The following is a 25,621-nucleotide window of genomic DNA, read 5'->3' as shown; positions in this document are numbered from 1 at the left end:
CAAACTCACTCTTTCTCCCCCAGCTTATTCTCTGACTGACCAACACTGACAGGGAAATTTGCAGTAGTATTGTGGAGTCAGTCAGGGGTGACGGTCAGCAAGCCAATTGGATAAAGCCACTGGGATGCCCCATATACAGATAGTGTGAGAGTGGGGAGGTGAGAGTAGCATCAAGATTTGCCACTCTTAAACAGAGACAGTCTACTAACATGACACAAACAAAAGAATCTTGTATTTCCAAAAGCCAGCCAAACTCTACTCTACAAAACCAGAAAACATCCCAACATCTGGAAAAGTAAAAAGAAGTTGTCAGGAGACAGTTTTGGACTCCCAAAGCCAAAAATAAGAATGGAATGTTTTTATTTTTAGGGGTTACTTTTTTGGAGTTCTGCAGCTGTTGTCTTGGGTTTACCACCTGAATGTCCTTGCTGAGAATAATGCTAACGTATATAGTGTTGAGTAAGGTGTGTTCTGCCTGTTTTTTGGGCAATTTGCCCATGTTTAAACCAAGACGGTGTGGTGCCTGAACAACTCTATCAGGTCACAAGACACTGCCAAAATTCATTAGCCCCACTGAGTGACATGCAGGTGGATCAACAGGGTCAGAATAGCGCTTGGAGTCTTTGGTTAGACACTTATGACTGCCAACGGCTGGGTTGTTCAAATTGTTATAATTCTTTTGTTGTTTCAATACATAAAAATAGGTTTTTAGAGAAGCATGATGTGTTGTATAGACGTAGATGAGGTGGGACAGCTTCCCTGGCACAGGGTGAGGTGTCCTGTTTATTAACTAATGCGCCTATCAGCAGAATAGATATCCAAGAATCTAGAGTGGACAGCTGGGTATAGAGGTCATGTGACAGTGATATGGATAGGCAACATGATCACATGACATTCCCAAATCAAACCAGAAGGAAGAACCCTTTCACAAAATGCATCTTAAATTGTATATTTGTCACAAAATTGAACTAACTTTATGAAAATATCTGAAAGGCTTCAGAATTTTCAATTTTCATATTCAACTAACCTTTTAAGGCAGTCATTATATAAAGACTTTGACAATGATTGAGATTCTAAAGTTCCTGTTGACTATTATCAGATTACTGAAATCCTTTTCAAGATAAGCAAATATAGATCTCACTTATTTCCTTCCCAGATAAACCATTATACTGTTAATACAGTATTTGAGAAAACACGCCTGCCATGTCAACAATGATAAAACACTTCCTTCTTAACCTTGACCTCCTTCATCTTACAAAATGTATAGTCGACAAACTGAAGAGCCACCAAAAAACAAAGACAGGAATTGGTTTGAATTAGCAAGAGAGGTCTTAGTGATAAAATCAAATACATTTTCTTTACATTCCCAATAAAGAATGACCTCTTGTACAGTATGTGCACCATCTTCAACTTCAAATGTATAATAAAAGAAAAAGGCATGGTTTTAAATGCTACTGCCTTGTGAAAATAAAATAATGTCCCAAACTACAGCCACAAAAATCCTGCCTTCTGAGGCAGTATATGGAGTTAGGAAGGCATGAAGGCATGTCCGAATTTAATGTTTGCGTAACATCCTATCTACTAAGATCCCTTCATCTAGTCAATTTTTGAAGGTAACAAAGATGTATTCTTGCTGCCTATGATATTCCACGATCCTCAAAATGTTTTGATAGTGCAGTTAAAAGAACTTCATTTTTCAATATATTTTTTCAACATATGAGGATTATGTAGTCATTAAATATTTGATTATCTCTAAGGTTCACTTGAATTTGTTTTAATTAATAACACATGACTTTATGGTGTCTTTAAAATCTGAAACCTTAGAAGGTGGCTTCACACAAAACACTGTCTATGGAAATTATGTCATTATTTACTCAACCTCATGTAGCTTCAAATCCATATAACTTTCTTCTGTGGAACACGAAAAGGAGAATTTTTACAGTCTTTACAAGATCTATTTGCAATGCAAATAAATCTTGTAAAGACAAAAAACTAAATGAAACCACATTAATGTAAGCAATAAGGCTCATTCACTATACTCCAAGTCCTCTGAAGCAATACGATCACATTGTGTGATGAACAGAACAAAATTTAAGTTGTTACACCTGGCACATTTGCCCTAGCGGCTACTAGAGGTCGCTAGGGGTATTTAAGACTTTTAGTTTGAAGTTCGGTGTACTTCTTGTCTTGTCATGTGATATCCTGTTTCCCTCATGTTCATGTGTTTTGTTAACTTGTTATCAGTTCTGTTCTGTTATTGGTTCCTGTTTAATACTCTTGTTATCTTGTTATAAGTTTAGTCTTGTCATTGGTTGTCTTTGTCATGTGTATTCCTTGTCAGTGTATTTAAGCCCTCTTGTTTGCTGAAGTCCCTCACTGAATATTGTTAATTGAAGCTTTGTTTCCTTGTCCAGTTTATCTGATTCTGAGTCAAGTCTAGTCATTTATGTTTGTTTTGTTTTGGATTTATGCTTTGATTATTAGCACTGTCAAAAAATCACACTTCAGCTACTTTGTCTCCGTCTGTCCCTGTCCCAGCCTGCCAGTATGTTACAGTTATTCACTCTTAAATAAAATCAAAACATTAATAACTTCAATCAAATATTGTGGCTACGTCAATAATGTCAATTGGTTCTTGTGACATGACGTCATGATGTTTGGTCACGAGATGCATTAAGAACCATGGAGATCTGAAGTTTTTGATGTAGCTGTAAAAAGCTGTCGTTCTTTTCATTGCACAAAGTGAGTGTTTCACTTCAGAAGACTTGCAATATAGTGCATGAGTCATATTGTTTACTTTTACAGTGATTTTATTGTGTTTTCTTGTCCCTTTTCAAACTAGTTGACCAGCATAGCCATGTTGTTCACCAGCAAAAATGCTTGTTAATCAGCATAGGCTTTTGAAGCTTGTTGACCAAGACCATCTTGCTGGTTTAGTTAGTTAAAGGAATATTCCGGGTTAAATAGAAGTTAAGTTTAATCAACAGCATTCATGGCAAATGTTGATAACCAAAGAAATTCATTTAGGCTTTTTAAAAAAAGCAAAAATTGTGGTTACAGTGAGGCACTTACAATGGAAGTGAATGGGGCCCATCATTATTTCAAAAGTATAACCACAAGACGTGAACATTTTATATAACATGATTTTAGTGTGATAAAATCACTTACAAACATGTTCTGTGTAAAGTTATAACCAATTTTACAACATGGCGACCTAACGCTGTAAACAACGATTTAAACAACTTTACAGCTCAAATAATACACAAGTTTTAACTGAGGATAAAATTGTAATCTTACATTTCTGCTTTTAAACCCTCCAAAAATTGGCCTCATTTACTTCCATTGTAAGCGCCTCACTGTAACCTCAACCTTTGCTTCTTTTTGTTTTTAAGAAAAGGAGGGATGTCAAAATAATTTTTTGTTGTGTCAACATTATGCCACAAATGCTGTCAATTGAGCTTAACTTGTATTGAACGCAGAATATACTTTAAGAAGCTTGATAGGGACACCAGCATTCAAAACACAGCATATATGCTGGTGACAACCAATTCAACATGGTGACACCTCCAAATATCCTCTAAACCTTTGCTATGCTCATATACAGTACAAGAATTTTTAAAAGGCCCAGTGCTTAATTTGCAATTTTGCTACATATATATTGACTATTAACTGAATGAATAAACAAATGGCCATCAAATGTCAGCAAACCCACCTGCATTGGAAGACGGTGTCCATGTGGCACGGAAAATCCCTCGCAGACACTCACACATGGCAGAGGAAGACACTTACACACACTGAACATGCATCATATACAGTATGCGGATACTACAGGTCAAGTGTTTGGCTGGGTCTCTGCCTGGCTTCTGTGAGCAAATCAGTTCCAGCAAGCATGAAGAGAATAGGGTCACTGACTCAGAAAGACGGGGTACAGAGACTATGTTTCTTTGTTGGGCGGGGGGCAATTTTGACCAAAGGTGAATGAGAGAGTGGGGTTACATGGGTAGAGAGAGAAAAAAGTGATGGATGGACAGACAGAGAGTGAGCAGGCGACAACAGGGAGATATGACAGAATGTTGCATTATCTAGCACTGAGAGTCAGCAGTTTGTGGCCCCCCAACTTAAGCTCCTGCCTTTTGTTCACCAGTGCAGTGGCTTTAGTCCCAGCCCATCAGGGCCTTGTTTCCAGGCTTAGTGAGCAACAGCCATCAGAGCTTCTGTCAGACAGAGCTCAACAGCACTCACAATATAATTAAAAGAGAAACACATTCTCTCACTCGCGTAGTCACAAACAGGCCCAAACAGGCACAGGCCTCTGCCAACACCTCTTTGCGCTTATTTAACCGGCATTGATTCTCAGTTTAAAAAGGTGAGAGCTTAAATCTATAACAAGAGACATGACAAAACATTATGACATTTCAATTAGGTCTTTAAGCAGATTATTAAATATACAGTGGCCTCAAAAAGTATTTGGACATGTAAGCCATGCTTAAAAATGTATTGATGAATGTCATTGCATATTAGACAAATATCAAACCAAGTGGTATAAAAGAAATAGAGCAAAAGATTACTTTTCAAGCAAAACATTTCACAAAACTAAGTTTATTAGATTTTGAAATTATAAACCAATAGATTTATCATTCAAACATGACAAAAGTTGGCCTATTTGGAAACTTCCTGATTGACAGATGTCCACAGAGAGGAATTTTCTGGTTTCAATACAAGTTAAGCTCAATCAACAGTATTTGTGGCATAATGTTGATTACCACCCAAAAAAATAAATAATATTTTTACATTTAAATATATAATATCATTCCTCATTTAAAAAAAAAGAAAGAAAGAAAAGAAAAGAAAAAAAAAACTGTGGTTACAGAGGCAATGAAAGTAATGGGGCCAATTCATAAACGTTACAATTCAAATGTTTTTAAAAGTATAGCCACAAGGCATACACATTATACATGTTAATATGATTTTAGTTTGATAAAATTGCTTACTAACCTCATCAGTGTAAAATTATGTCAAATATTACAACTTTGTTGCCATGTCAGTGCAATGCGGGCAAAGCCTAAGAGATTTTATACACATAAATCATATAGAATAGTGATTTTTTCACACTTAAATGATGTTAACATATATAATGTTCACGTCTTGTAGCTATACTTTTAAAACAACTGGTCCCATTCACTTCCATTCTAAATGCCTTAGTGTAACTGTGATTTTTGCTTTTGCTTTTTTTTAAATATATATATATATATATATATAAACAAGGGACAAATCAAAATAATTTTTTGTGGTAATCAAAATTATGCCACCAATGCTGTCAATTGAACTTAACTTGTATTGAACCAGGAATATGATGAATATTGATGAACTACACCTGTGCTTACTCTGGGGCACCTGTGTGGACTTTATACATCCACTAAAAATCATTTTGGGATTAGTTGGTTAAGAAATGTGAAGATAGTTCTAGCATGATTGTTTTGCAGATGGCACTTGGTTTGATATGAGTAAGTAATGTAATGACATTTATACGTATATATTTGAAGTATGGCTATTGTCTCCAAACACTTTTTGGGACAATAATGTGTTTATGTACTATGAACTTCATGTTATTGGTCCCTTTATTTAAGACATAAAAGAGAACTCTCTGAAACTTTAAATATCATGAACCAACAGCCACCCATTTTAAAGATTTTCTAGACAGTAGAAGCTTGAATAATCTTATTTTATGCGTGATTAGACGAACACAGTCTTGTAAATAAGGCTCAGACAAATGGTCCAGGCTTAAAAAAAACAAAAACAAACAAAAAGAAAACTGTTGATATTTATATATATATATATATATATATATATATATATATATATATATTTAGATACAATATTAGATGGGGTGAACTCTTTATAAATCTTGAATGACAATCCCATAAAAATGCACCTCCTAAAATAACAAGGTCCACACTTTTGTAGTAAGGCTTCAGTATGACCTTTATTAGTGAGCCTATTTAAATACACACTAAAATAAAATAAAAAAATAGAGTATTTATTAATCACAATACTGAATGCATTTTATCAGCTGTGGAGACCATGAAAACATGATTCCTTTGTATCCAGCATTTACCAATTAACTGTTCTTCAATCATCTACTCATGAACAGAATCAGATGCTACACTTTGATGAACCTTACAGTGATTATATATGGACTATATTTGCCAGTAACCTGCTAACACTAGACTAAATGTTGAGCAGTACAAGGACTGAATAAATGAAATGAAACAGATTTTTTTTTTTTTAACAGAATAATTTATTTGGATTGGCAATAGCACTGAGGGATCATACAAAAAAGTGAAATGTTCTCAAACATGTACATTTAATACTAGGCAGATAAGTACACAAAATAGATAGTGTACAATAAAATGTCATTCTGGTTATCCTCCAGTAAACCTCCATTTACTAAGAGTAGCCACTTTCATTGCAAAGACTGATTTCTTGTCCATTCTTATTGGGCATCCTGAAATGAAATCACAAACAAAACTGTAACATTTATTTGATTTAGAAATGTTAAAAAATTTCAGTAGAAAATAAATGATAACAAAGTATCAAAATTAGGGCTGTCAATCGATTAAAATTTATTAATTATATAATTTAGAATTAATTACATGATTAATTACTGATTAATCAAATTAAACTCATATATAAATATTTGCTGAGAAAGCCCCTTAAATAACAATAATTGATCAATAATGATTGAATAATTATAAATATAATATACACTTTTATGATGCTTTTGGAGCTTGATAGTCACAATCACAATGGTCGTATCCAGATGAAAAACATCATAATGATTTTGAACAAGGGTGAGTAAATGATGACAGAAATTTTAATTTTTGGATGAGCTATTATATATTAACATTGCTCCTGCAGCAGTATAAGTGTTTTTTTGGTTTGTTTGTTTTTTTACTTTTTTGGATGTTTTAAAAGTTTCTGGGCATAATTAAAATGTGTATGTATCTATTTAACACAGAAAATAACAGAACAATGTAAGCCTAGTGAAAAGAGAGAGAGAGAGAGAGAGAGAGAGAGAGAGAGAGAGAGAGAGAGAGAGAGAGAGAGAGAGAGAGAGAGAGAAAACCACTGGATTAGCCAATACAAAAAGTGCCTTCTCAAGGACGCGTCAATGTAAACCTGTGTCAGACGGACACTTCTGGAGCATCTCACTTTGGTTGCATTGCATCATAAACACAAGGTTTTTATGTCGCTGTACCAAGTTAAACCTAGTTTGAAACTTAGAAAAACACTTCTTGAGATTCCTGCACTCAGAAGTCCAACTGTGTTTGAATACAAGAATGCGTTCTCATCTTGTGCTGTCTTGTACAAGCCTGAGTTTGTTCTCTATACAGCTACACAATGCCTATACAGCTGGAGTTTCGCTTACTGCACCCTGCTGAAAACAGATGGTACTTCAAGCTTTAATTGGTCCAATAGTAGGAATATTCTATATTATAGTCCGGGGACATGATTAATGTTTTTTTTTAATTTTTTTTATTTAATGTGTTATTTGTGTTATTTTATTTTTTATATAATTAATTGCACGCATTAAATTGACAGCCCTAATCAAAATATACTTGACTCAAGTGTACACAGCATTTACCAAACAAAAAATAAAACATAAGACCTGTCCTGAGGGGAGTTGCGCCATAGGACTGTCAATTTAGATTAGAATCTCAAAGAGCGTCAATTTGAGGGTGTACAACCAAATCACACCTCCACCCTATTTCCCAGTGGGTGGTATACACACCCACTCTATCTAGAATACATAAACAAACACTTTTGCTGTATAGAGGACCCCAGCGTCAGAGTTTGCTAGCCTGAAAACCAGGCACTCTGCAAGGTTTGGAGGCCTCCACAGGATTGATGTCTGCACCCTCGTCACCACACCAGTCCACTGACAGGACAGGATGGTAATTTAAGTGCAAAAGATATTACATTCACACAGGCCTAGAGCTACAGTGTACCAATGAAATAGACGTTAAAGGAACTAGACCTCAGGTCACTCCTGGTGTACTACCCCGTGGTATAAAATGCACTGTAAAAAAGTTGCTTTGGAAAAGAATGTCGCACTCACACATTGGGTACTGCAGTCAATGATGATTTCTGCTTTCCTGTGTGTGTGTGTTATAGAAACAGCAGACCTTCCACAAGAGACGAGCTTCTGATGGATCACACATCTCCTGTTTTAACTGAAATATCAGGAAAAAGAGTCAACATTGTGACCTCTGGGGGTCAAGTCCCAAAAATGTCAAATAAACACCCAATGAAAACACCACAGTAACTTTTAAATGCAGTATGTAAAACAACCAGTCAGGCCCAGGAAGACTAAGACAGATGAGCTGAGAGAAAATTAAAATAGGAGGGTAACACACTCCTCTCGTTTATAAACACAAGATATCCTTACAGTGACCCTCAGCTTCAATGGCAGTGTTCAGCCAGATGCACACCCTGGCAGCAGCATGTACCACATACACTGTAAAAAAAATGTGCTTCATGAGGAGACATCTCAATTAACAGATTTTATTCAAGTCAAAATATTAATTAATCTGACTAAATTTACCTGACAAATTAAGTTACACAAATGAAAGTATTCTTTATTGGTTAAATCAAGTAGAAATAGATCTTGAGGCAACAATGTCAGGTTACCCATTTTTTCAGTGTACATCAGCAGGGGGTGGCTTGTGACTGCCAGAAAAATAAACAGGTTGGGCCCTGTTACATTCATACAAGAAAATATTCTGTAGCCTTTGTAAGCACACATTTTTCATATACATTTCTTTAAAACTTGTGAATTTGTATAACTCGTCACTTGTAAAATGTGTTCTCAGTTATTGATAACTCATTGTAAACAAGTAATATTTGCTTTCAGCATTGATTAAACTATTCCTCAAGTGAAAGTGTCCAATTACAAGGGATTATCGAGATACAACAAGAAATATTTGGCTGGTCAAGTGATCTCAATATGATGGCACTCATGGATGTGCACTAAGCACCTTTTGTCCATTTCACAGTGTTAATAGACCTTCAAAAACAATCTGTCACTAGGAAACGATGTAATGTAATACAATTTCAATGTAATGATTGAAATGTTTCTTGGAAAAATAAATTTAGTCAGAAATCATGTCTACTTTTGAATTGCTGTTAATGGAGAAACATGCTTTTTGCCATAACAGTTAGTAGTTCCAGCATTTACCTGCAGGGGCTAACGGGGACCGACAGAGTGCAACAGTCTGGTTATGGATGTAAAAATCCCATTAACTTTCTCCATAAACCTTTAAAAACAGACCTACTGTGAGCTCTGAGGTTGTTATTCGATGGTATATGCTTCTGTTGAAGCCATTTTGTGTTATTTCAACTTAGTGTTTTTAAAAGCGTGTTTCATAGAGGAATTTCTGAAGATCTACAGTATCCATAATCCTGAAGAGAAACGATTCACCAATCAGCCAACAAAGCCCACCAAACGAGTCTAGCAGCGACTGCCCACTTCGTGACACACTGCAAATGACACAAATATATATGTGTATATTTGTAATAATCTGAATAGGGGTGCAACTACCCATTTACGGGGGTGTATGCGATATTGGCCCTGTCCTGAATGGCACACTTGATGTGGACTGATGCAGTCTCGAGGCCTTCATTTGACATTGCCGCCAAGTCCATGAGACCGTAGGGTGTCCCATTTGACATTTCAGCGTTCCGAGGAGTGCTCTCGAGCGCCCCCTTTGCACCCTCAATGCACCCTTCGGCTATGTCCGCATCAGTGTGGGCTCCACAGCGGACTATTACCCAACAGTCACCACTACTGATCCTCTCGACCAATCACAGCGGACTGGAGAGGAAAAAAACACGGCGGACGAGGCGATGATCAATCTCGGATTTAAAATGTATTTTAATAATCGTTTGTTAACGGTGGATCACTTGCTTATCATGTGTATATAGTATCATTTTTAAGTCTGATTTGTAGAACTGGTTCAAAACTTTGTTTTATTTAATTTAATTACTCCCATTCAATTTATTGAATAGTTTTCTTGGGGAAGTTTTACGTTTATAAACAACATTAAACCTTTGCTATTGATGTTTCAAAGAGGATTTTAGAATTATTGTGAGTCTCTAAAATATGAAGACAGGAGAGAATAATTTAATGCACATTATATTTAAACTTATGTTTATTGATATAGCAACATTCGGTCTAACAGTGATATTTATACCTGCAAAAGTGTGGCTGTGTGTATTTTATAACTATTTTTGCGAATATATGGCGGTCTGTTCTTTCTATACATTTTACTGTTCTAAGCACCTTCCTGTAACAGTCCATGAGTCTGGGGATGGTCCCCTTGAACATATATTCGCCTTTCAGGGGGGTGGGGGTCATGTTGGCGCCCCTCTTTGTGTGGCGCCCCTATGCATTGCATACATTGCGTATATAGTTTTCACGCCTGAATCCTAAACCAAGACGGCTAAAAAAGTGGCCGGGCACTGCCTGTTGCGCCTGACCCCATTGGAATGCCAATGCCATGCAGGTGGCAGATTTGTGGACTACATGCCCTCTGGTGTAAAGTATCCCTTACTGCATGCCAGACAAAAAGGATTAACTGTTCATTCTTAATAAAACACCATGTAATGAGGCAGGAATATTAATAATCTTACAAATACTCTTTACAATCACACACTGACAATAAAACGACATGGGATATTACAATTGTACAATCTCATTTCACTAATGAAAAACAAATCTTTAGAAAGAGTAAAAATCAACATGTGTGTAGGCTAATGGCCAATCGATTGCATTCATTCTGACGTCAAAAATCTCTACACCTGACAAATATTAAACGATCTGTGGCCGTCAAGCGTGACATTTTCCTTAATTTCTCAAAGAAAAACACTTTTGTCTGATTATATTAGATGTGCTCTACTCATGTCCTATAGATGTTAACCATTGTGTAATTTCCATTCTTAATTTTATATATGCATTTCTTTAAAAGTACTACATTATGCAGGCTTTTATTTGTGTTCCCCCGCGGATCAATTCTTCAGTTCTCGGTTGAAGGTCATTTTGACTTGACTAATTATCGTCAATTAAGACAATCATTAGACTCCCTGCAGCACCATCGAAGATTGCTGAAGGCGTAAATATTCACAGAAGAGAATACAATTTTCACACAAATCATCTATTATTGAATAAATACATAAAAATACTCACCGCCATCTTTGGCTCCTTGTGTCCAGCGCAACCCGCCCAGACTGAATGGAAATAGAACATACGTCAAGAACTGTCGCTCCGCCCCACCGTTCAGACTGCGTCTAGACTTCTCACAAAAATGACTAATAATAATACTAATTTCGCGTTAATGCGTGGACTACATCCATCAAATTTCCCACACAAAGAGAGGATGCTAATGTGAATGTTCACACTGATAATGACAGTTCAAACTTGGATGAGAAGGGAAACATTCACAGTGTTACAACTATAGCCTGCTCCGTTACAATTCGGTCTACCCTAGATCAAATCTCGGGTAATAGATGAAAAACAAACAAACACTAAATAATAGGCCTATTAAATATATAAAATGCTACACTGTAAAAATCAATGGCGGGTCGGGTATTTTATTTTAAAACATAACTGATCATTATAAATCAGAATCAAAATGAGCTTTATTGCCAAGTATGCTTACACATACAAGGAATTTGTCTTGGTGACAGAAGCTTCCAGTGCACAACAATACAGCAACAAGACAGAGATAGAATAAAAATAAAAAAGTGAATAGAAAATAAGTTTATGTATAGAAACACACACACACACACACACACACACACACACACGTATGTACAATATACAAATACAAATCTGTTATATACAGATGCAAGGGAATGTATTGAAGAAGAGGTATGGTATGGATAAATATAAGAAAGACTAAGATGTGTATTGCACATAATTATTGCTCAATGGAACAGTTTTAACTGTTCATGAGATGGATAGTCTGAGGGAAAAAAACTGTTCCTGTGCCTGACGGTTCTGGTGCTCAGAGCTCTGAAGCGTCGGCCAGAAGGCTACAGTTCAAAAAGGTAATGGGCAGGGTGAGTGGGGTCCAGAGTGATTTTTCCAGCCTTTTTCCTCAATCTGGAAGTGTATAGTTCTTGAAGGGGGGGGGGCAACCAATAATCCTCTCAGCAGTCCGAACTGTCCTTTGTAGTCTTCTGAAATATGATTATATTTTCATTTCTTAAATTTCAGCTCAGCACTGTAGGGGAGAGCGGCGCACAAATTAACACTGGTTTTCTTAAGTTTGTGTAAATGCAAAGTATTTTGTATTTTTTTACACATGTCTGGTACAAATATGTGGTCATGTTTCATGAATATAGCGTATGGTTTGTTCGCCATCTACCTGAAAAAAAAAAAAAGTGAAATTTTACAACGTGCTACATAGCTACATTGTAACGTGACCATATGACAGCCTAAAATCCCCCCTAACTACTAGCCTATATCTGATCTAATTAAAATAAATAGAAGATAAACTAAAATATTATGTCAATAAAAGCCATTTATTATCTTTGTCATATACAATATAGCAATAACTTTGACACTTGACAAACAAACAAAGCCACAACATTATAATGCATGGATTAATGACACAACACACACACACACACACACACACACATAAAGGGGACTTATGTAAATGACATGTCTGACTGCATGGAATTGCATATAGTTTGTTCTAATTGGGGCAGGTTGTAACGCAGTCTTACAACATGCCCCATCAGCGTAACAGGGATTTAAACCTGGCTAGTCACTTCTGCTGGCTAGCTAAGAATTAAAATGCTAGCTAACAGATTGGAGATGAAAATGATACTAAATTTGCCTCATTTTAAATAAACACTGAAAACAGATGAAAATTAACTTGTGTGAATTGTTATTTTTGCAAAATTGTAACTTTTTTTTTCTCGACACAGTGTTAATATGGCAGCAAACAAACAAATGAAGTTTTGTCTCACCAGTGTGTGTGGAAACATTTAAACCATGTGTGTTACAACTAGACCCGTGTTAGTTTGTGCCCCACTCTCCCTTACTCCAAATAGTTGATACATTTTACTAATAAAATTAAGAGAGACGTCTTCCTAATTAGTTTAGAATGTTTTGTCACTTTCCAGGATTAATTTAGACACCAATTCATTTCATAGTGAAAAATGGCCCTAAACCCAAAGATGAAAATGTGCGAACGGTTTGAAAAATCACAGTGATAGAATAAATTTATGTCAGCGCTTGCTCTTTCCTTTATCAGAATTTGTATTATAAATTGACATTCTAATGTAAGCTGTTCATATTCTCTTTTTTCAGATACGCAAGCTAATGTTATGCTGTTCTATTCAAAGTCATGTATTTGTCATCCAGATTATCAAAAGAGAGTAATTTACCATATTTCACACATCTGTCTCTGCAAATGTTTCCTGAATACGTTTTATCATCATGTAATAAAGCTGACTCGTTGCTTTTTATATTTAATTTCATTTGTATTTAATTGATGCTTAAAAGTGAATACTTTTCATTTAGCCTACTTTGTAGGCCAACTTCTACCTGGCCGCCCTTTTTCACTCTCAGAGTTGAATGAAAGGCAGCATTTCCAAGCTAACAATAATGACTGAGTGCTTTCTGTGTCATGGTTATTTATTACGACTGTGCACTTACACAGTCAATTGCAAGATTAAACCTATTTGGTCTATAGCCCTATTTAGATGAGCATTTCTAACTAAACTGGTAAAGGGCCCAGACCTTAAAACATAAATTTCCTGTAATTTTCTCACCCACATATTATTCCAAATCCATATGACTTTCTTCTGTGGAACACGAGAGATGTTAGCCAGAATGTTAGTGACTGACAGACCTAGTCAGTGTATAGAAAAAAGATGCAATAAAAGTAATGGTGACTGAGGCTGTCAGTCCCTCATATTTAGCCTAACAAGATCATCACACCCCAGCTCTGTATCCTCAACAAAAGAGCAATGTCCCCACAGGTTTACTGCCCCACCCCTTATCATCTGTTGGCATGGATGGTCCATAAACTTCAGTGCCTCACACAAACAGAAGAAGGGTGCTGATCAGCCATCAAAGATTAGGGTAAAAAAAGTAACTAAATAAGTAAGGTTAAAACCATAATGTTGCTTTAGAAGTTAAACAGAAGAACTATCATAAAATAAATGAGAAATACAAAACTACTTGTAAGCCAAATTTTTCAAAATCATGCATGACCGTGATGTTGATATGTATGTAAAAGGGTAAAATAAGTTAAAGGTAGCACAGGCATCTGTGAGTGGTATGATGACAGTTATGGTGATATTTTACATTTCTTCCTAAATAGACATGCTGAAAAATAAATAGAAAAAAAAAAAAAATGAATATTTTGCACACAAACACACTACACAATCATGTAGTATTTCCCCCCCAAATATACCTACTCCTCTATTCAAGTTTGGAAAATATTTGAGATTTTATAAGAGGGAATAACTCTATAAGATTGTTAAGATCTGATGTTTTTGTTATTGTAGTGAAAAGGAAAGATGGGTACTTTACTGTTCTATGGCAAAGGAAAGAGCAAAGATCAAAAGAGGTTCCCATTCACCCAGAAGAATAATGCCTTAATACATTTTTAAGCATATAAGGTTATTCAAGTTTTTGAATTTATTAAATTAGCTGAAAATGTTATGAATTAACTCTTTTTTTATTGCACTGACATTTAAAGATTTCTGATTTGGCATAATTGGCATAAAATGAATTAATGAAAACAGTTTCATTCAAATGTCATTATAAAGAAGAATAGCATGTTAACTGTTGAAAAACATTGTTCATGAAAAACAAAATCATGGGGAGCCTGCTAATTTATGAAATGCATCCAAGACCTGCTATTAAAGTTAAATGCTGTTTATTATACAGTATAAAGATCAATAAATAGTAATTTGACATTTAAAGCAACATTTAACATAAACAAACATCCCAACCGAATTGTAAAGTTTTATATATTCTAGTAAAAAAATTAAAAATACATCAACATAAAAAAAGTTTGAATATAGTTATGGAAATGTCTATTAATAAGAATTTTGAAGACAATAATTTCCCCATGGCTCTTTCTTAGGGTGAACGTTAAAGGTACACTTAGTAATTTTGTCCTCATTAAAAAGTTTAACTTCTAAAGACATGAATTTTAATTTTGCAATATATATATAGGAAATCATGATCACTTACATTAAAATGAAGACTCCAGTCATATCAGTAACCTTATAAAAGCTGTTTTATTCTACATGGAGAGGGTCCACACATGGGGGCTGCCATGTTAGAATCACATGACCAGCCGAATACTACTCTCTTAATCTCAGTAACCGTCCTGTTATTTGACACTTTTACTCATTGATTAAAGTAATCATGGCTGACTGTGAATACTACATTTTTACAATGACATCTGAAACTGAAAATTATTGATTTTAAAAGATGCTGCATCCAAACCGCTAGGAGTCAGTGTATGTCCAAGATGACACAAAGACAAAAGTTACTGAGTGCACCTTTAAGTAAAACTCCCTCTTATTACCTGGGTGAAAAGGAGGATGATCTTATCCAAGAGTACAATGTAAGCATCTAAAATAATTAAGGGGTAGTTCACCCAAAAATTTAAATTATGTTATTATTTACTCACTCGTGTCAAACCCATATTACCTTCTTTTAAGGAACACAGATGTTAGGCAGAATGATAGGAACTGACAGTCTCAGTCACCATTCACTTTCATTTAATCTTTTTTTTTTTTCTCCATCTCTCCATAATTCATGAATGGTGACCGAGGCTGTCAATCCCTAACATTCTGTCTAATATCGTTCTGCTTTCAACAGAAGACAGCAAATGAGTAAATGATGTACATTTTTGGGTGAACTATTACTAACCCATCCTTCCTCATGTAAATGTTAACAAATGGTTGTGCACTGCCTGGCCAAAAAAAAAAAAAAAAAACACAATTTTGATTTAAATAAGCAGATACTTAAGAGCCTATGATTGGATCATTATTGCAGTGATTAAAATGTTTCAGCTGGCAGCAATTCTTTTAACCCTAACTGATGCAGCATGTAGAAGACGCATCCTGTGTTCATGGAAAAGATGTTACTGTGTTTCAGAAGGGGCAATTTATTGGCCTGCATCAAGCAAAGAAAAGAACTAAGGAGATTGCTGAAATCACTGGAATTGGGTTAAGAACTTAAGGCATTATTAAGGCATTATTAAAACCTGGAAGGATAGTGGTGAACCGTCAGCTTTGTGGAAAAAATGTGGTTGGAAAAAAATCTTGAATGATCATGATCGGAGATCACTAAAACGCTTGAAGTCACATTGTAAAAAAATCAACAGAACTCACAGCTGTTTAATAGTGAAAGTAAAAGCATTTCCACATGCACAATGCGATGATAACTTACAGGATTGGGATTAAACAGCTGTTTGGTCACAAGAAAGCCACTTGTTAGTGAGGCTAATCAGAAAAAACGACTTCAGTTTGCTAGAGAGCATAAAGATTGTACTGTGGAGCAATGGAAAAAGGTCATGTGGTCCAGATTTACCCTATTCCAAAGCGATGGGCGCATCAGGGTAAGAAGCTCATGAAGCGATGCACCCATCATGTATAGTGCCCACTGTACAAGCCACTGGAGGCAGTGTTATGATCTGGGGTTGCTTAAATTGGTCAGGTCTAGGCTAAGCAATGTTATGTGGCAATAAAATGAAGTTAGCTGACTACCTGAATGTACTGAATGACCAGTCAATTGATTTTTCCTTCCCTGACGGCATGGGCATATTCCAGGATGACAAAGCCAAGATTCATTGAGCTCAAATTGTGAAAGAGTGGTTCAGGGAGCAATATTCATATTTTGTCCAACAAAATATTAGAGTATGCAATTTTTTTTTGGCTAGGCAGTGTATATTTATGTAAGGTTACATTCGATACAGTTAAAATACTAAATACTAGAAAGACTTTCACTTTCATCTATTATTTTATCTTTTGTTTTATTCTAAATTTCATATCAATGTCTGTGACAAGGAGGAGGGCGGGGCCAGGCTGTGACTACACACGCCCGGGTCCCGATCGGGCTAATCAGCCGAGGAGTGGGATAAGTGCAACGAGATGTAGCATTTCAAAAGAGAGAGAGCTACAGGCAGCTGCCCTGTATGCGTTTATGTTTGTGTGTCTTTGTGTTTAAGTTTATTAAAAACATTACTTTGATGCTTCGTCTGGTTCCCGCCTCCTCCTTTTCACTGAACCCTGTTACATTGGTGCCGAAGCCCGGGAAGGAGGAGGGATGCGCCATCGTAGAGTCCTCGCCACTACCATCCACCCCAAAGGAGCAGCCGCGGCTATCCGCCGGGGGACGGAGCAGTTGCTACTGACTGCCTGGACGCGGAGGAACAGCTGCCGTCCACGAGGGGAGGAGGGGCTCACTGCCGGCCACCTGGAGCGGTGGGGTCGCTGCCAGAGGCGGTGGAGTTCCCTACTGGCCAGCAATACATGGCGGGGTCGGAAGAACGGCTGCCGTCTGCGAGGGGAGGAGGGGCTCACTGCCGACCACCTGGAGCGGTAGAGCCACTGCCAGGGGCAGAGGAGTTCCCTACCGGCCGCTGAAATGTGGAGGGGCGCTCCGTCTGCCAGGGGTTGGAGGACTTGCTCCGGTCCGCCCGGGGAGGAGTGGCTGTTGTCCGCCAGAGGATGGAGGAGTGATCGAGGACCAGGTGACGGCGTGTCAGGGAACCGGCGAGTACGTTTTTCCTCTCTCTCCTCTCTCTCTCTCACAATATCGCTGCATTGGACTTTCCCTCTCCTCTTTTTGTTGTTTTGTTTTTCTCTCCCCTTGTCTCCCTCCAAGGTTGCAGAAGGCGGGGAAGGCCTGCCAATAGGCGGTGCCAGAAGGGCGGATGTACGTCATGCGGGGGGTTCTCCGGCCTGAGGCAAAAGAGGGTGGAGTGTGAAAAGGAGGAAGGCGTAATCAGCCGAGGAGAGGGATAAGTGCAACAAGATGAGGCAGTCTGAGAGAGAGAGAGAGCTACAGGCAGCTGCCCTGTATGTGTTTATGTTTGTGTGTTTTTGTGTTTAAGTTTATTAAAACATTACTTTGATGCTTCATCCGGTTCCCGCCGCCTCCTTTCCCAACCTTAACCTTGCTACAATGACATATAATTTACATTGGAAATTACATGCAGTTTGCTCACTTCAGTTCTGGGCAACACTTTGTTCTATGACTCTTTACAGACTTAAAATAGGTAAATCTTTTCCCACATGAAGTGCAGCTGTATGGCTTCTCTCCAGTATGCACTCTCTTGTGTACTTTCAGTTGTCCTGAACAAGTGAAACTCTTTCCACATATTAGACACTTGTATGGTCTTTCACCAGTATGGATTCTTTGGTGCCGTTCCAAATTAGTTTTTCTAGAAAACACCTTTCCACAATCTAAGCAGACATGAGCCCTCATAGCAATATGTTCTTTCTGCTGCTCTTTAAAACACTTTTCTTCAAGAGAACACAAGCATGGCTTCTCATTTTCACAAATTCTCATGTGCATTTTTTCAGCTGATGCAAAAGTAAAATTTGTACTACACTGATCACTTGTAATTGACCTTACTTCAACGTGAGAGCAAAGATGAGTTTTGATATGTTTTGCCTGTCTGAAGCTCTTCCCACACTGATGGCACATGAAATGTTTCTCTACAGTGTGAATTTTAATGTGCTTATCAAGGCTGTTTTTATTTCTGAAACTCATCCCACACTGGAGACATGTAAAAGGCTTCTCTCCAGTGTGAATTCTTATGTGAGTGTTAAAGTTGCTTTTACGTGCGAAACTCTTCCCACACTGGAGGCATGTGAAAAGGTTCTCTCCTGTGTGAATTTTCATGTGCATATTAAAGGTTTCTTTATATCCAAAACTCTTCCCGCACTGGAGGCATGTAAAAGGCTTCTCTCCAGAGTGAATTCTAATGTGAGAATTAAGTTGATATTTAGTTACGAAACTCTTTCCACACTGATGGCACACATAAGGCTTCTCTACAGTGTGAGTTCTCATGTGCAAGTTAAGTTCGCTTTTACGCCTGAAACTCGTCCCACACCGATAACATGGAAAAGGCTTCTCTCCAGTGTGAATCCTTAAGTGACCAGCAAAAGTTGCTTTCAATGTAAATCTTTTTCCACACTGAGGGCAAGTGAAAGGGTTCACTGCAGCGTGAATTTTCATGTGCCTATTAAAGTCTACTTGAAATGAGAAACTTTTCTCACACTGAAGACAAATGAAAGGCTTCTCTCCAGTGTGAATTCTCATATGTGCATCAAGACCACTTTTCCATTTGAAGCTCTTCCCACACTGTGAGCATGTGTAAGGCTCCTCTCCAGTGTGATGTCTCATGTGTTGGTCAAGTCCACTTTTAAATTTGAAACTCGTCCCACACCGCTCGCATGTAAAAGGCTTCTCTCCAGTGTGAATTCTCATGTGAGTTTTAAGATTTGCTTTCTTGCTGTAACTCTTTCCACATTGAGAGCAGGTCAAATAATTTTTTGCTCCTTTTGTTTTTTGTATGAAATTATTTTCAGACTGTGAGCAGCTAAAACAATTCTCTTCAGTTGTGAAATGATGAGGTTTCTGAAACTGATGTTCCTCCTCCACTTCATTCAGTTCTTCACTTTCCTCTTTCAGTTCCATTAGGTCTAAAATAAAAAGATCAAATTGTCAAAATTCATTTCAAGAGGGACAAATATGAAATGAAAATAAAACATTTTAAACTATCTTTTATCAGTTCAAAACACGTCTTGCTCATGTAACTGCCAACAAATCTGCTTGACACTTGCAATTCAGGTTTATGATCATTTAAATATATATTTCAAAGTCAATTTTTATATATTTGGCTGTATTCGTTTATTATTTAATTTTTCTTAATTTAAGTAATAAATACTGTAAGTAGCTTAATGTGTATGCTTAAAGCTGCACTACGTAACTTTGTGCTCTCTAGCAACGTCTGTGGTTGAAACTTAAATTTGCAAACAATCTGCGTAAGCATACTTGATTCGAGTCGTGTTTCGGCACTGCTCTTCTGGCAGTTGAATCTCATGATTTTAGTTCACCTTGACATCGCCTGTGTGTGATCATGACTTGGAGATATTCAGAGCCGGAGTCATAACATGCTATTTTCATGTTGATATTATGTTATACAATTAAACATTTAAAACTGAAATATTACTTGCTTTGTTGAAGATAAAGAACACTCATATCCACATATTTTGAATGAGTTAATTTTACACTTATAGCTCTTTTCTGACACTACACTCAAAGTGCTTTTACATAGAGATTAGGGGACTCAATCTCAATAAATACCAGTATATTTTTATAGGATTATTCAAGTGTTTTATCTACTATTAATGTTTGTATTGTACTACACTTATCAATTTAAGAGATTTTACTCTGATACATTTTCAATGGAAGGCTTTATTATTGTTATATTATATTGTACAGCCTCAGTTGATAATGCAAGTGAACCATAATACTACAATAGTATGTCTATGCAATGTACACAATATCACAGTAAACTAAAAACATAAGGATTCAATAATGATGGGAATAAAATATACTTTATTAAACATGAAAATAATATGCTTAAATATGCAATATAACAATTTTCAAGAAGTCAATTTCAGAAGTCATAAATATTAGTAAACATGTAACTTCACCGGACAACGTAGATACATCACGCTCAGTTAACACACAAGTAATGTTTGATTCATACAAGCATGACAAGCAATATTAGCTTCAACAACCCTACCAGACAACATATCCAAGCATTATAGCCGGTAAACAACTTCGCCAAATGGATAACAGATAAACATCCATCCAGATTTCTGTGATGCTGTCCTGATCTGTGTGAGTGTGACTTAACTGAACATAGTTTCTTTCTTCTTTTTAACAGCGACTCACAAACTAAAAGAGTGCATTACCACCATCTATTGTTTACATGCGAACAAGACAGCCGGATCGTCTTTCCTAAGTTTAAGGACATGACGTAATGACACAAGGATGTATGTCATAAGCCAGTGATTTTGCGCCAAATCCTACCCGAATAAAAAAAAAATTCTACACCTTTGCTTTTTTGCAACATATTTAATAAAATATAAAAATATGACATAACATATTCAAGCTGTTATCTGGCTGACATCTGAGGATTTTGGCATAACTGTGGTTCAATAATGGCTGCTTTCTGGGGATGTAGTTTAAGTTGTGGTCGAATTCTCGTGCGGCAGCCAAAAATTGTTTGGCTGTTTTCTGGCTGATGTCTGGTGTTTCTGGCACAGTTGTGGTCCAATTAAGGGCATTTTCAGATCTGTAGACCATTTGCTTTGTTCCGAAACGGGGACTAAATTGTTACAATGTTGCATTTTTTTCTTGGTTTGGTTCGCTTTCACAAGGCAACATTTCAAAACGGACCAAAACTGTCAATAAAAGTCACATGTGAGCAAGCTGTCCCCTTATTGGTCACTATGTTTGTTCGCTGTTCCAGGATTAAGCTCATCCATTGATATACCGGTTAAAATGATACACCTGTAAATAATGTGTCAACCATTACCAATGTTTGAGAATTTTTGAGCGTTGCCGGTTAGAGAAAATACTCCAAAGAGAAAAATGTTAGAGAAAAATGCTCCAAATACAAATGATCAGCCACTTGGATGAATGAGTTGTAAAGTTTCCGTCATGGTTCTTTTTATCCATCATTAGTTGCTTTTGCATTATTTCTCCTTTGAAAAGGGCCTGTTCTCACAGATCTCTCTCTCTCTTGCACAAACACACACACAAACAGCAAAGCTGTGTAAAATAATGTATTTGTCAAAAAGTTGCTAACGCCGTCCTACCCGTGTTCTGCTGCTATCCAAAAGAGAGAAACAATCATACTAATATTACCTCAGGAATTATAAAACAGCTCTTATTTAAAACGTTCAATTATATCTAATATAGTAGCCAAAAGGCTATATCCACGTTTTGATGTTGAATTACAGAGAAGTGCTGATCTGCAGATGTCTTCTCCAAAGATCCCTCAGTTATGTTCATGGTTTTTATAGGAATATTGTTTGGTTCGTTGGTCCGTTGGGTTGGTTTGCATTCTCACCACAAGCGAACCGCACCAGCAGTAGCGGATTTAGGCATGTGCGACATGTGCAGCTGCCCAGGGCGGCATCTTGTGGGAGGGCGGTACGAGGCACCCACACAGACCCCGCCCCCTGGTCAACAACTTTGAGGGCGTGTTGAAGTGGGTTTCGCCCAAGGCACCATACAACCCCCCCCACCATCAACAACTTTTATGCAATCCTCCCCCGGCAACAACTTTGGGGGCGTGTTGAAGCGGGTTTCGCACAGGGCACCATACAAGCTAGAACCGCCACTGCGCTCCAGAGTTCGTTTGCAATTGGATCTGAGTGCGATTGCCGTGTTCATATATGCCTAATCTAACCAAACCAACGGAGAAAATGCGGAAGGTTCCGAAACAAACGCTCCAAACGAGCCAGGTGTGAAAACGCCCTAAGGCTGCATGATTGGGGGACAGAATGAGGGTGGTTTCACGTATAGTACGTTTTAAGTTAACCAAACCCAGTTTGGTTAAAGTGAACCAGAAAGGGAACCAGCCGCAAATGACCTCAGTGCTTTTGGTTTTCACAAGTGGACTTAAAAGAGGACCCAGTTTCTATTTTGGTCCTCTTCACATTATTGTGGTCTCAGACTCCTTGTTGTTCACACCACAGCTCCTTAAGAACTCAGACATCATTGCAGCTAGGGCTGTCACGATTATGAAATTTGGCTGACAATAATTTTTCATAAATAATTGCAATTATAATAAGCAATTATCGTACAAATTGTCATACTTCTTAAGGTGTATGTATGCTTATGACAGATAGGCCTACACCTTAAGTAGTCATTTATTGATATTTAACTTGCAATCATATAATAAAATGGGGCTATATGATTACTTTAAAGGCTTTAAAAAATATTGCATTTTTCATTACAAATTATTGCACAGGGATAGAATGACATAAAAAGTAATATTTTATGTTATATCATTTCTGAAACCCAGACAACACCACCAATTATATTACATTATGCAATAGTAATAATGTATACTGTATTTCTGTACTAAATTCTTCACTCTCGCACGTCAAGGCTCTCAGATAAAACCTATAAGCCCTTATTTCGCATGAAAGAAAACATCTGTAACTCTATGTGCATTTGAAAATATGTTTCTTTATCTAACATCTCGAGAGTAATGTAGCAAGGAAGCGTCTCCTCCTGCATGTCATTTACATTGTGTACTATAAAAATCCTCGCTTGCATTTTTGGTTCAAACCTCCGTAGACAGTACGCCCATCAGAGCACTTTAAAGCGGTTCATCTTAACGCGCTGCTCTGAATGCGGCCGGTCCATTCATTTTAGGTGCTCAAAAACATGGTAATCATGGTATATCTATATTCGCTTAAAATTCCCATATGTGGACAGTAAATTGTGACTGTTATATGAAGTATGTAATGCAGCTATGTATGGCAAGCCTCAAGGTACTTATGTCATAAAATGCAAAGCGGACTCATACCTCTTCGCTTTCACATCGCACAAATCAATAGAACCACAAAAGGACCCACAAACGAACCGCTTTTAGGTCTTTTTAGGGGGACCTGAGACCACTTGGGTTGTTCACATATCACGTTATACCGCTTGGAGTGCTCAAACGAACTAGGTGTGAAAACGCCCTTAAGTGCGGCTGAGTTTTGGCCTCTTTCTGGGGTGTTTACGGCTTACATTCGGTAAGTGGCTTTTGGGCCAATTTTGGACCGTAATTCTATTCGATATGTGGGCCAAACTACCAGGCGGAATGCAGCCAGATTCAGGCCAAAATAATTTTGCTATTTGGGTCTGATGTGGGCGACGAGGTTATTTCTCTTATAGCTATTATAACTTTACCCCCTGGACCGTTTCGCCGCTAAAATGCGGAGAAATAACCGTACCGTACGAGACATTGCGGTCAAATACGTGACAGTTGGCAACCTTATCATAAGTAGTGAATAATAAAGAATCAAGAATATATACCAACCTCTTTGTTCTGATGTATCTTCATATTTCATGTTGCATACTTCTCCATAACTCATGTCTTCACTCTCCTCCTTAATAAACTCCATCTTGTCAATAATGTTACACCTGGGGTTATCATGAAAGCGCTTTATCTCCTTGATTGGCGCTCTTGTTTATCCTCCCCGAGTGCCACCATGTTCGCGTGACGTCATACGCATTACCAAGCAGCGCTCTTGATTGGATCACGGTTTGCTTTTCGTCCTTCGTTTCTATTACGTCATTCAACGCTTCATGTGATTGTCGTTCATTTCCTCCCTCAATAAAATCGCAGCAAAATGACATAATTCCTCCCTTTAAACTCTTTTTAAACTATAATATTCTATTTTTGCTGCATTGTGACACAAATTAAAAATTAGAACATTTTGGGTTTGACAACAACACTCACCTCAGAGACCGCAGATATCTGCAGAGGCACTAATCCATAATTAGACAAACCTAGAAAAGAACATTATCAAAATATCAAAGGCCTACACATATTATTAAATATACAACCCCAATTCCGAAAAAGCTTGTACAGAATGGAAAATGCTAATAAAACATAAAGGAGTGATTTGGCGATTCACCCTGTTCTAAATTGAAAGCTGTACAACAACACATTATTTGTTTTGTTACTTTTTAATTTATTTAATATAAATATACAATCATTTCAAATCAGATGATTCCAACACACTCCCAAAAGTTTGGGAGAGTCGAGTTTTTACCACTGTGTAACATCACCATTTCTTCTAGCTAGAATCTAGCAACACTTATTAAAGGGATAGTTCACCCAAAGATGAAAATTCAGTCATTGTTTACTCACCCCTGTGTTGTTGTAACTCTATATGACTTTCTTTCTTTTCTTAACACAAAGGGAGAAATTGCAACAAATGTTGTGCCCAGTGATGTCATACAATGGCAGTTTATGGTGACCAAATCTTCAAGCATCAAAAGGACACAAAAGTATAATTTAGAAGTCAAATAAATTATTCCATGAGACTCATGATTGTTATGAAAGCATACGATAAGGTTTGGCGAGAAACAAACTGAAATCTAATGTATTATTTAGTGAAACCAGTTGAGGCAGTTGAACAACCGTTGATTTCCTGTGCGCATTCATGATAGGGCACGAGAGCAATAGTTCACGCAGACCCCTCACGACATGGGGGGTTCAAGCGAAAACTCGTTTTGTTTATCTTCCCCTTCTGCTGTCCCCCAAAACAGACAAAGAGCGGCTCAGAGCGTCTAAAGCTCCCTGTGCGGTCAAAGTAAACATGTAAGGCACATACCGGACACAGAAACGACAAGGCTGGGTCTGCCTCCTCCCAGGGCAGCACTTGCAAGTTCACCATTTGATCCCTAAAAGGGGTAGTGGGAACCTTGGGCACATAGCCGGGCCAGGGTCTCAGGATTACGTGAGAGTATGCCGGACCGAACTCTAGG

General features: G+C 37.4%; 1 protein-coding gene and 1 long non-coding RNA gene across 3 annotated transcripts; both read right to left on the bottom strand.

Moving 5' to 3' along the window:
• Window positions 1–6,274: 6,274 nt before the first annotated feature.
• LOC127455780 (uncharacterized) lies at window positions 6,275–11,340 on the bottom strand. Of its 2 annotated transcripts, none has more exons than XR_007899737.1 (4): window positions 11,246–11,340; window positions 8,450–8,518; window positions 8,120–8,234; window positions 6,275–6,505 (listed from the first exon to the last, which is right to left on the bottom strand). It is a non-coding gene; the product is annotated as an uncharacterized LOC127455780 (long non-coding RNA). The 2 variants fall into 2 exon arrangements; XR_007899738.1 differs by lacking the exon at window positions 11,246–11,340 and adding an exon at window positions 8,692–11,229.
• Window positions 11,341–12,236: 896 nt separating this feature from the next.
• Window positions 12,237–24,330, bottom strand: LOC127455758 (gastrula zinc finger protein XlCGF57.1-like). The gene is made up of 2 exons (XM_051723874.1): window positions 24,165–24,330; window positions 12,237–19,752 (listed from the first exon to the last, which is right to left on the bottom strand). Exons 1-2 carry the CDS (start codon window positions 24,247–24,249, stop codon window positions 18,266–18,268), a joined length of 1,572 nt encoding a protein of 523 aa, XP_051579834.1. The 5' UTR covers window positions 24,250–24,330; the 3' UTR covers window positions 12,237–18,265.
• Window positions 24,331–25,621: the final 1,291 nt, after the last annotated feature.

This window comes from Myxocyprinus asiaticus, chromosome 18 (assembly GCF_019703515.2).
Source record: "Myxocyprinus asiaticus isolate MX2 ecotype Aquarium Trade chromosome 18, UBuf_Myxa_2, whole genome shotgun sequence".
NCBI classification, from domain to species: Eukaryota; Metazoa; Chordata; class Actinopteri; order Cypriniformes; family Catostomidae; genus Myxocyprinus; species Myxocyprinus asiaticus.
Note: the sequence above shows the minus strand (reverse complement) of the source record. Positions and strands in the feature narration are given on the sequence as shown.

What these genes read in the sequence shown, in the direction of transcription:
- LOC127455758 (XM_051723874.1), bottom strand. Translation starts at nt 24,249, where the DNA reads ATGGAGTTTATTAAGGAGGAGAGTGAAGACATGAGTTATGGAGAAGTA. An exon ending in AGATACATCAGAACAAAGAG is followed by an intron (nt 19,753 to 24,164) that starts GTTGGTATATAT and finishes TTTTTATTTTAG; the next exon opens with ACCTAATGGAACTGAAAGAG.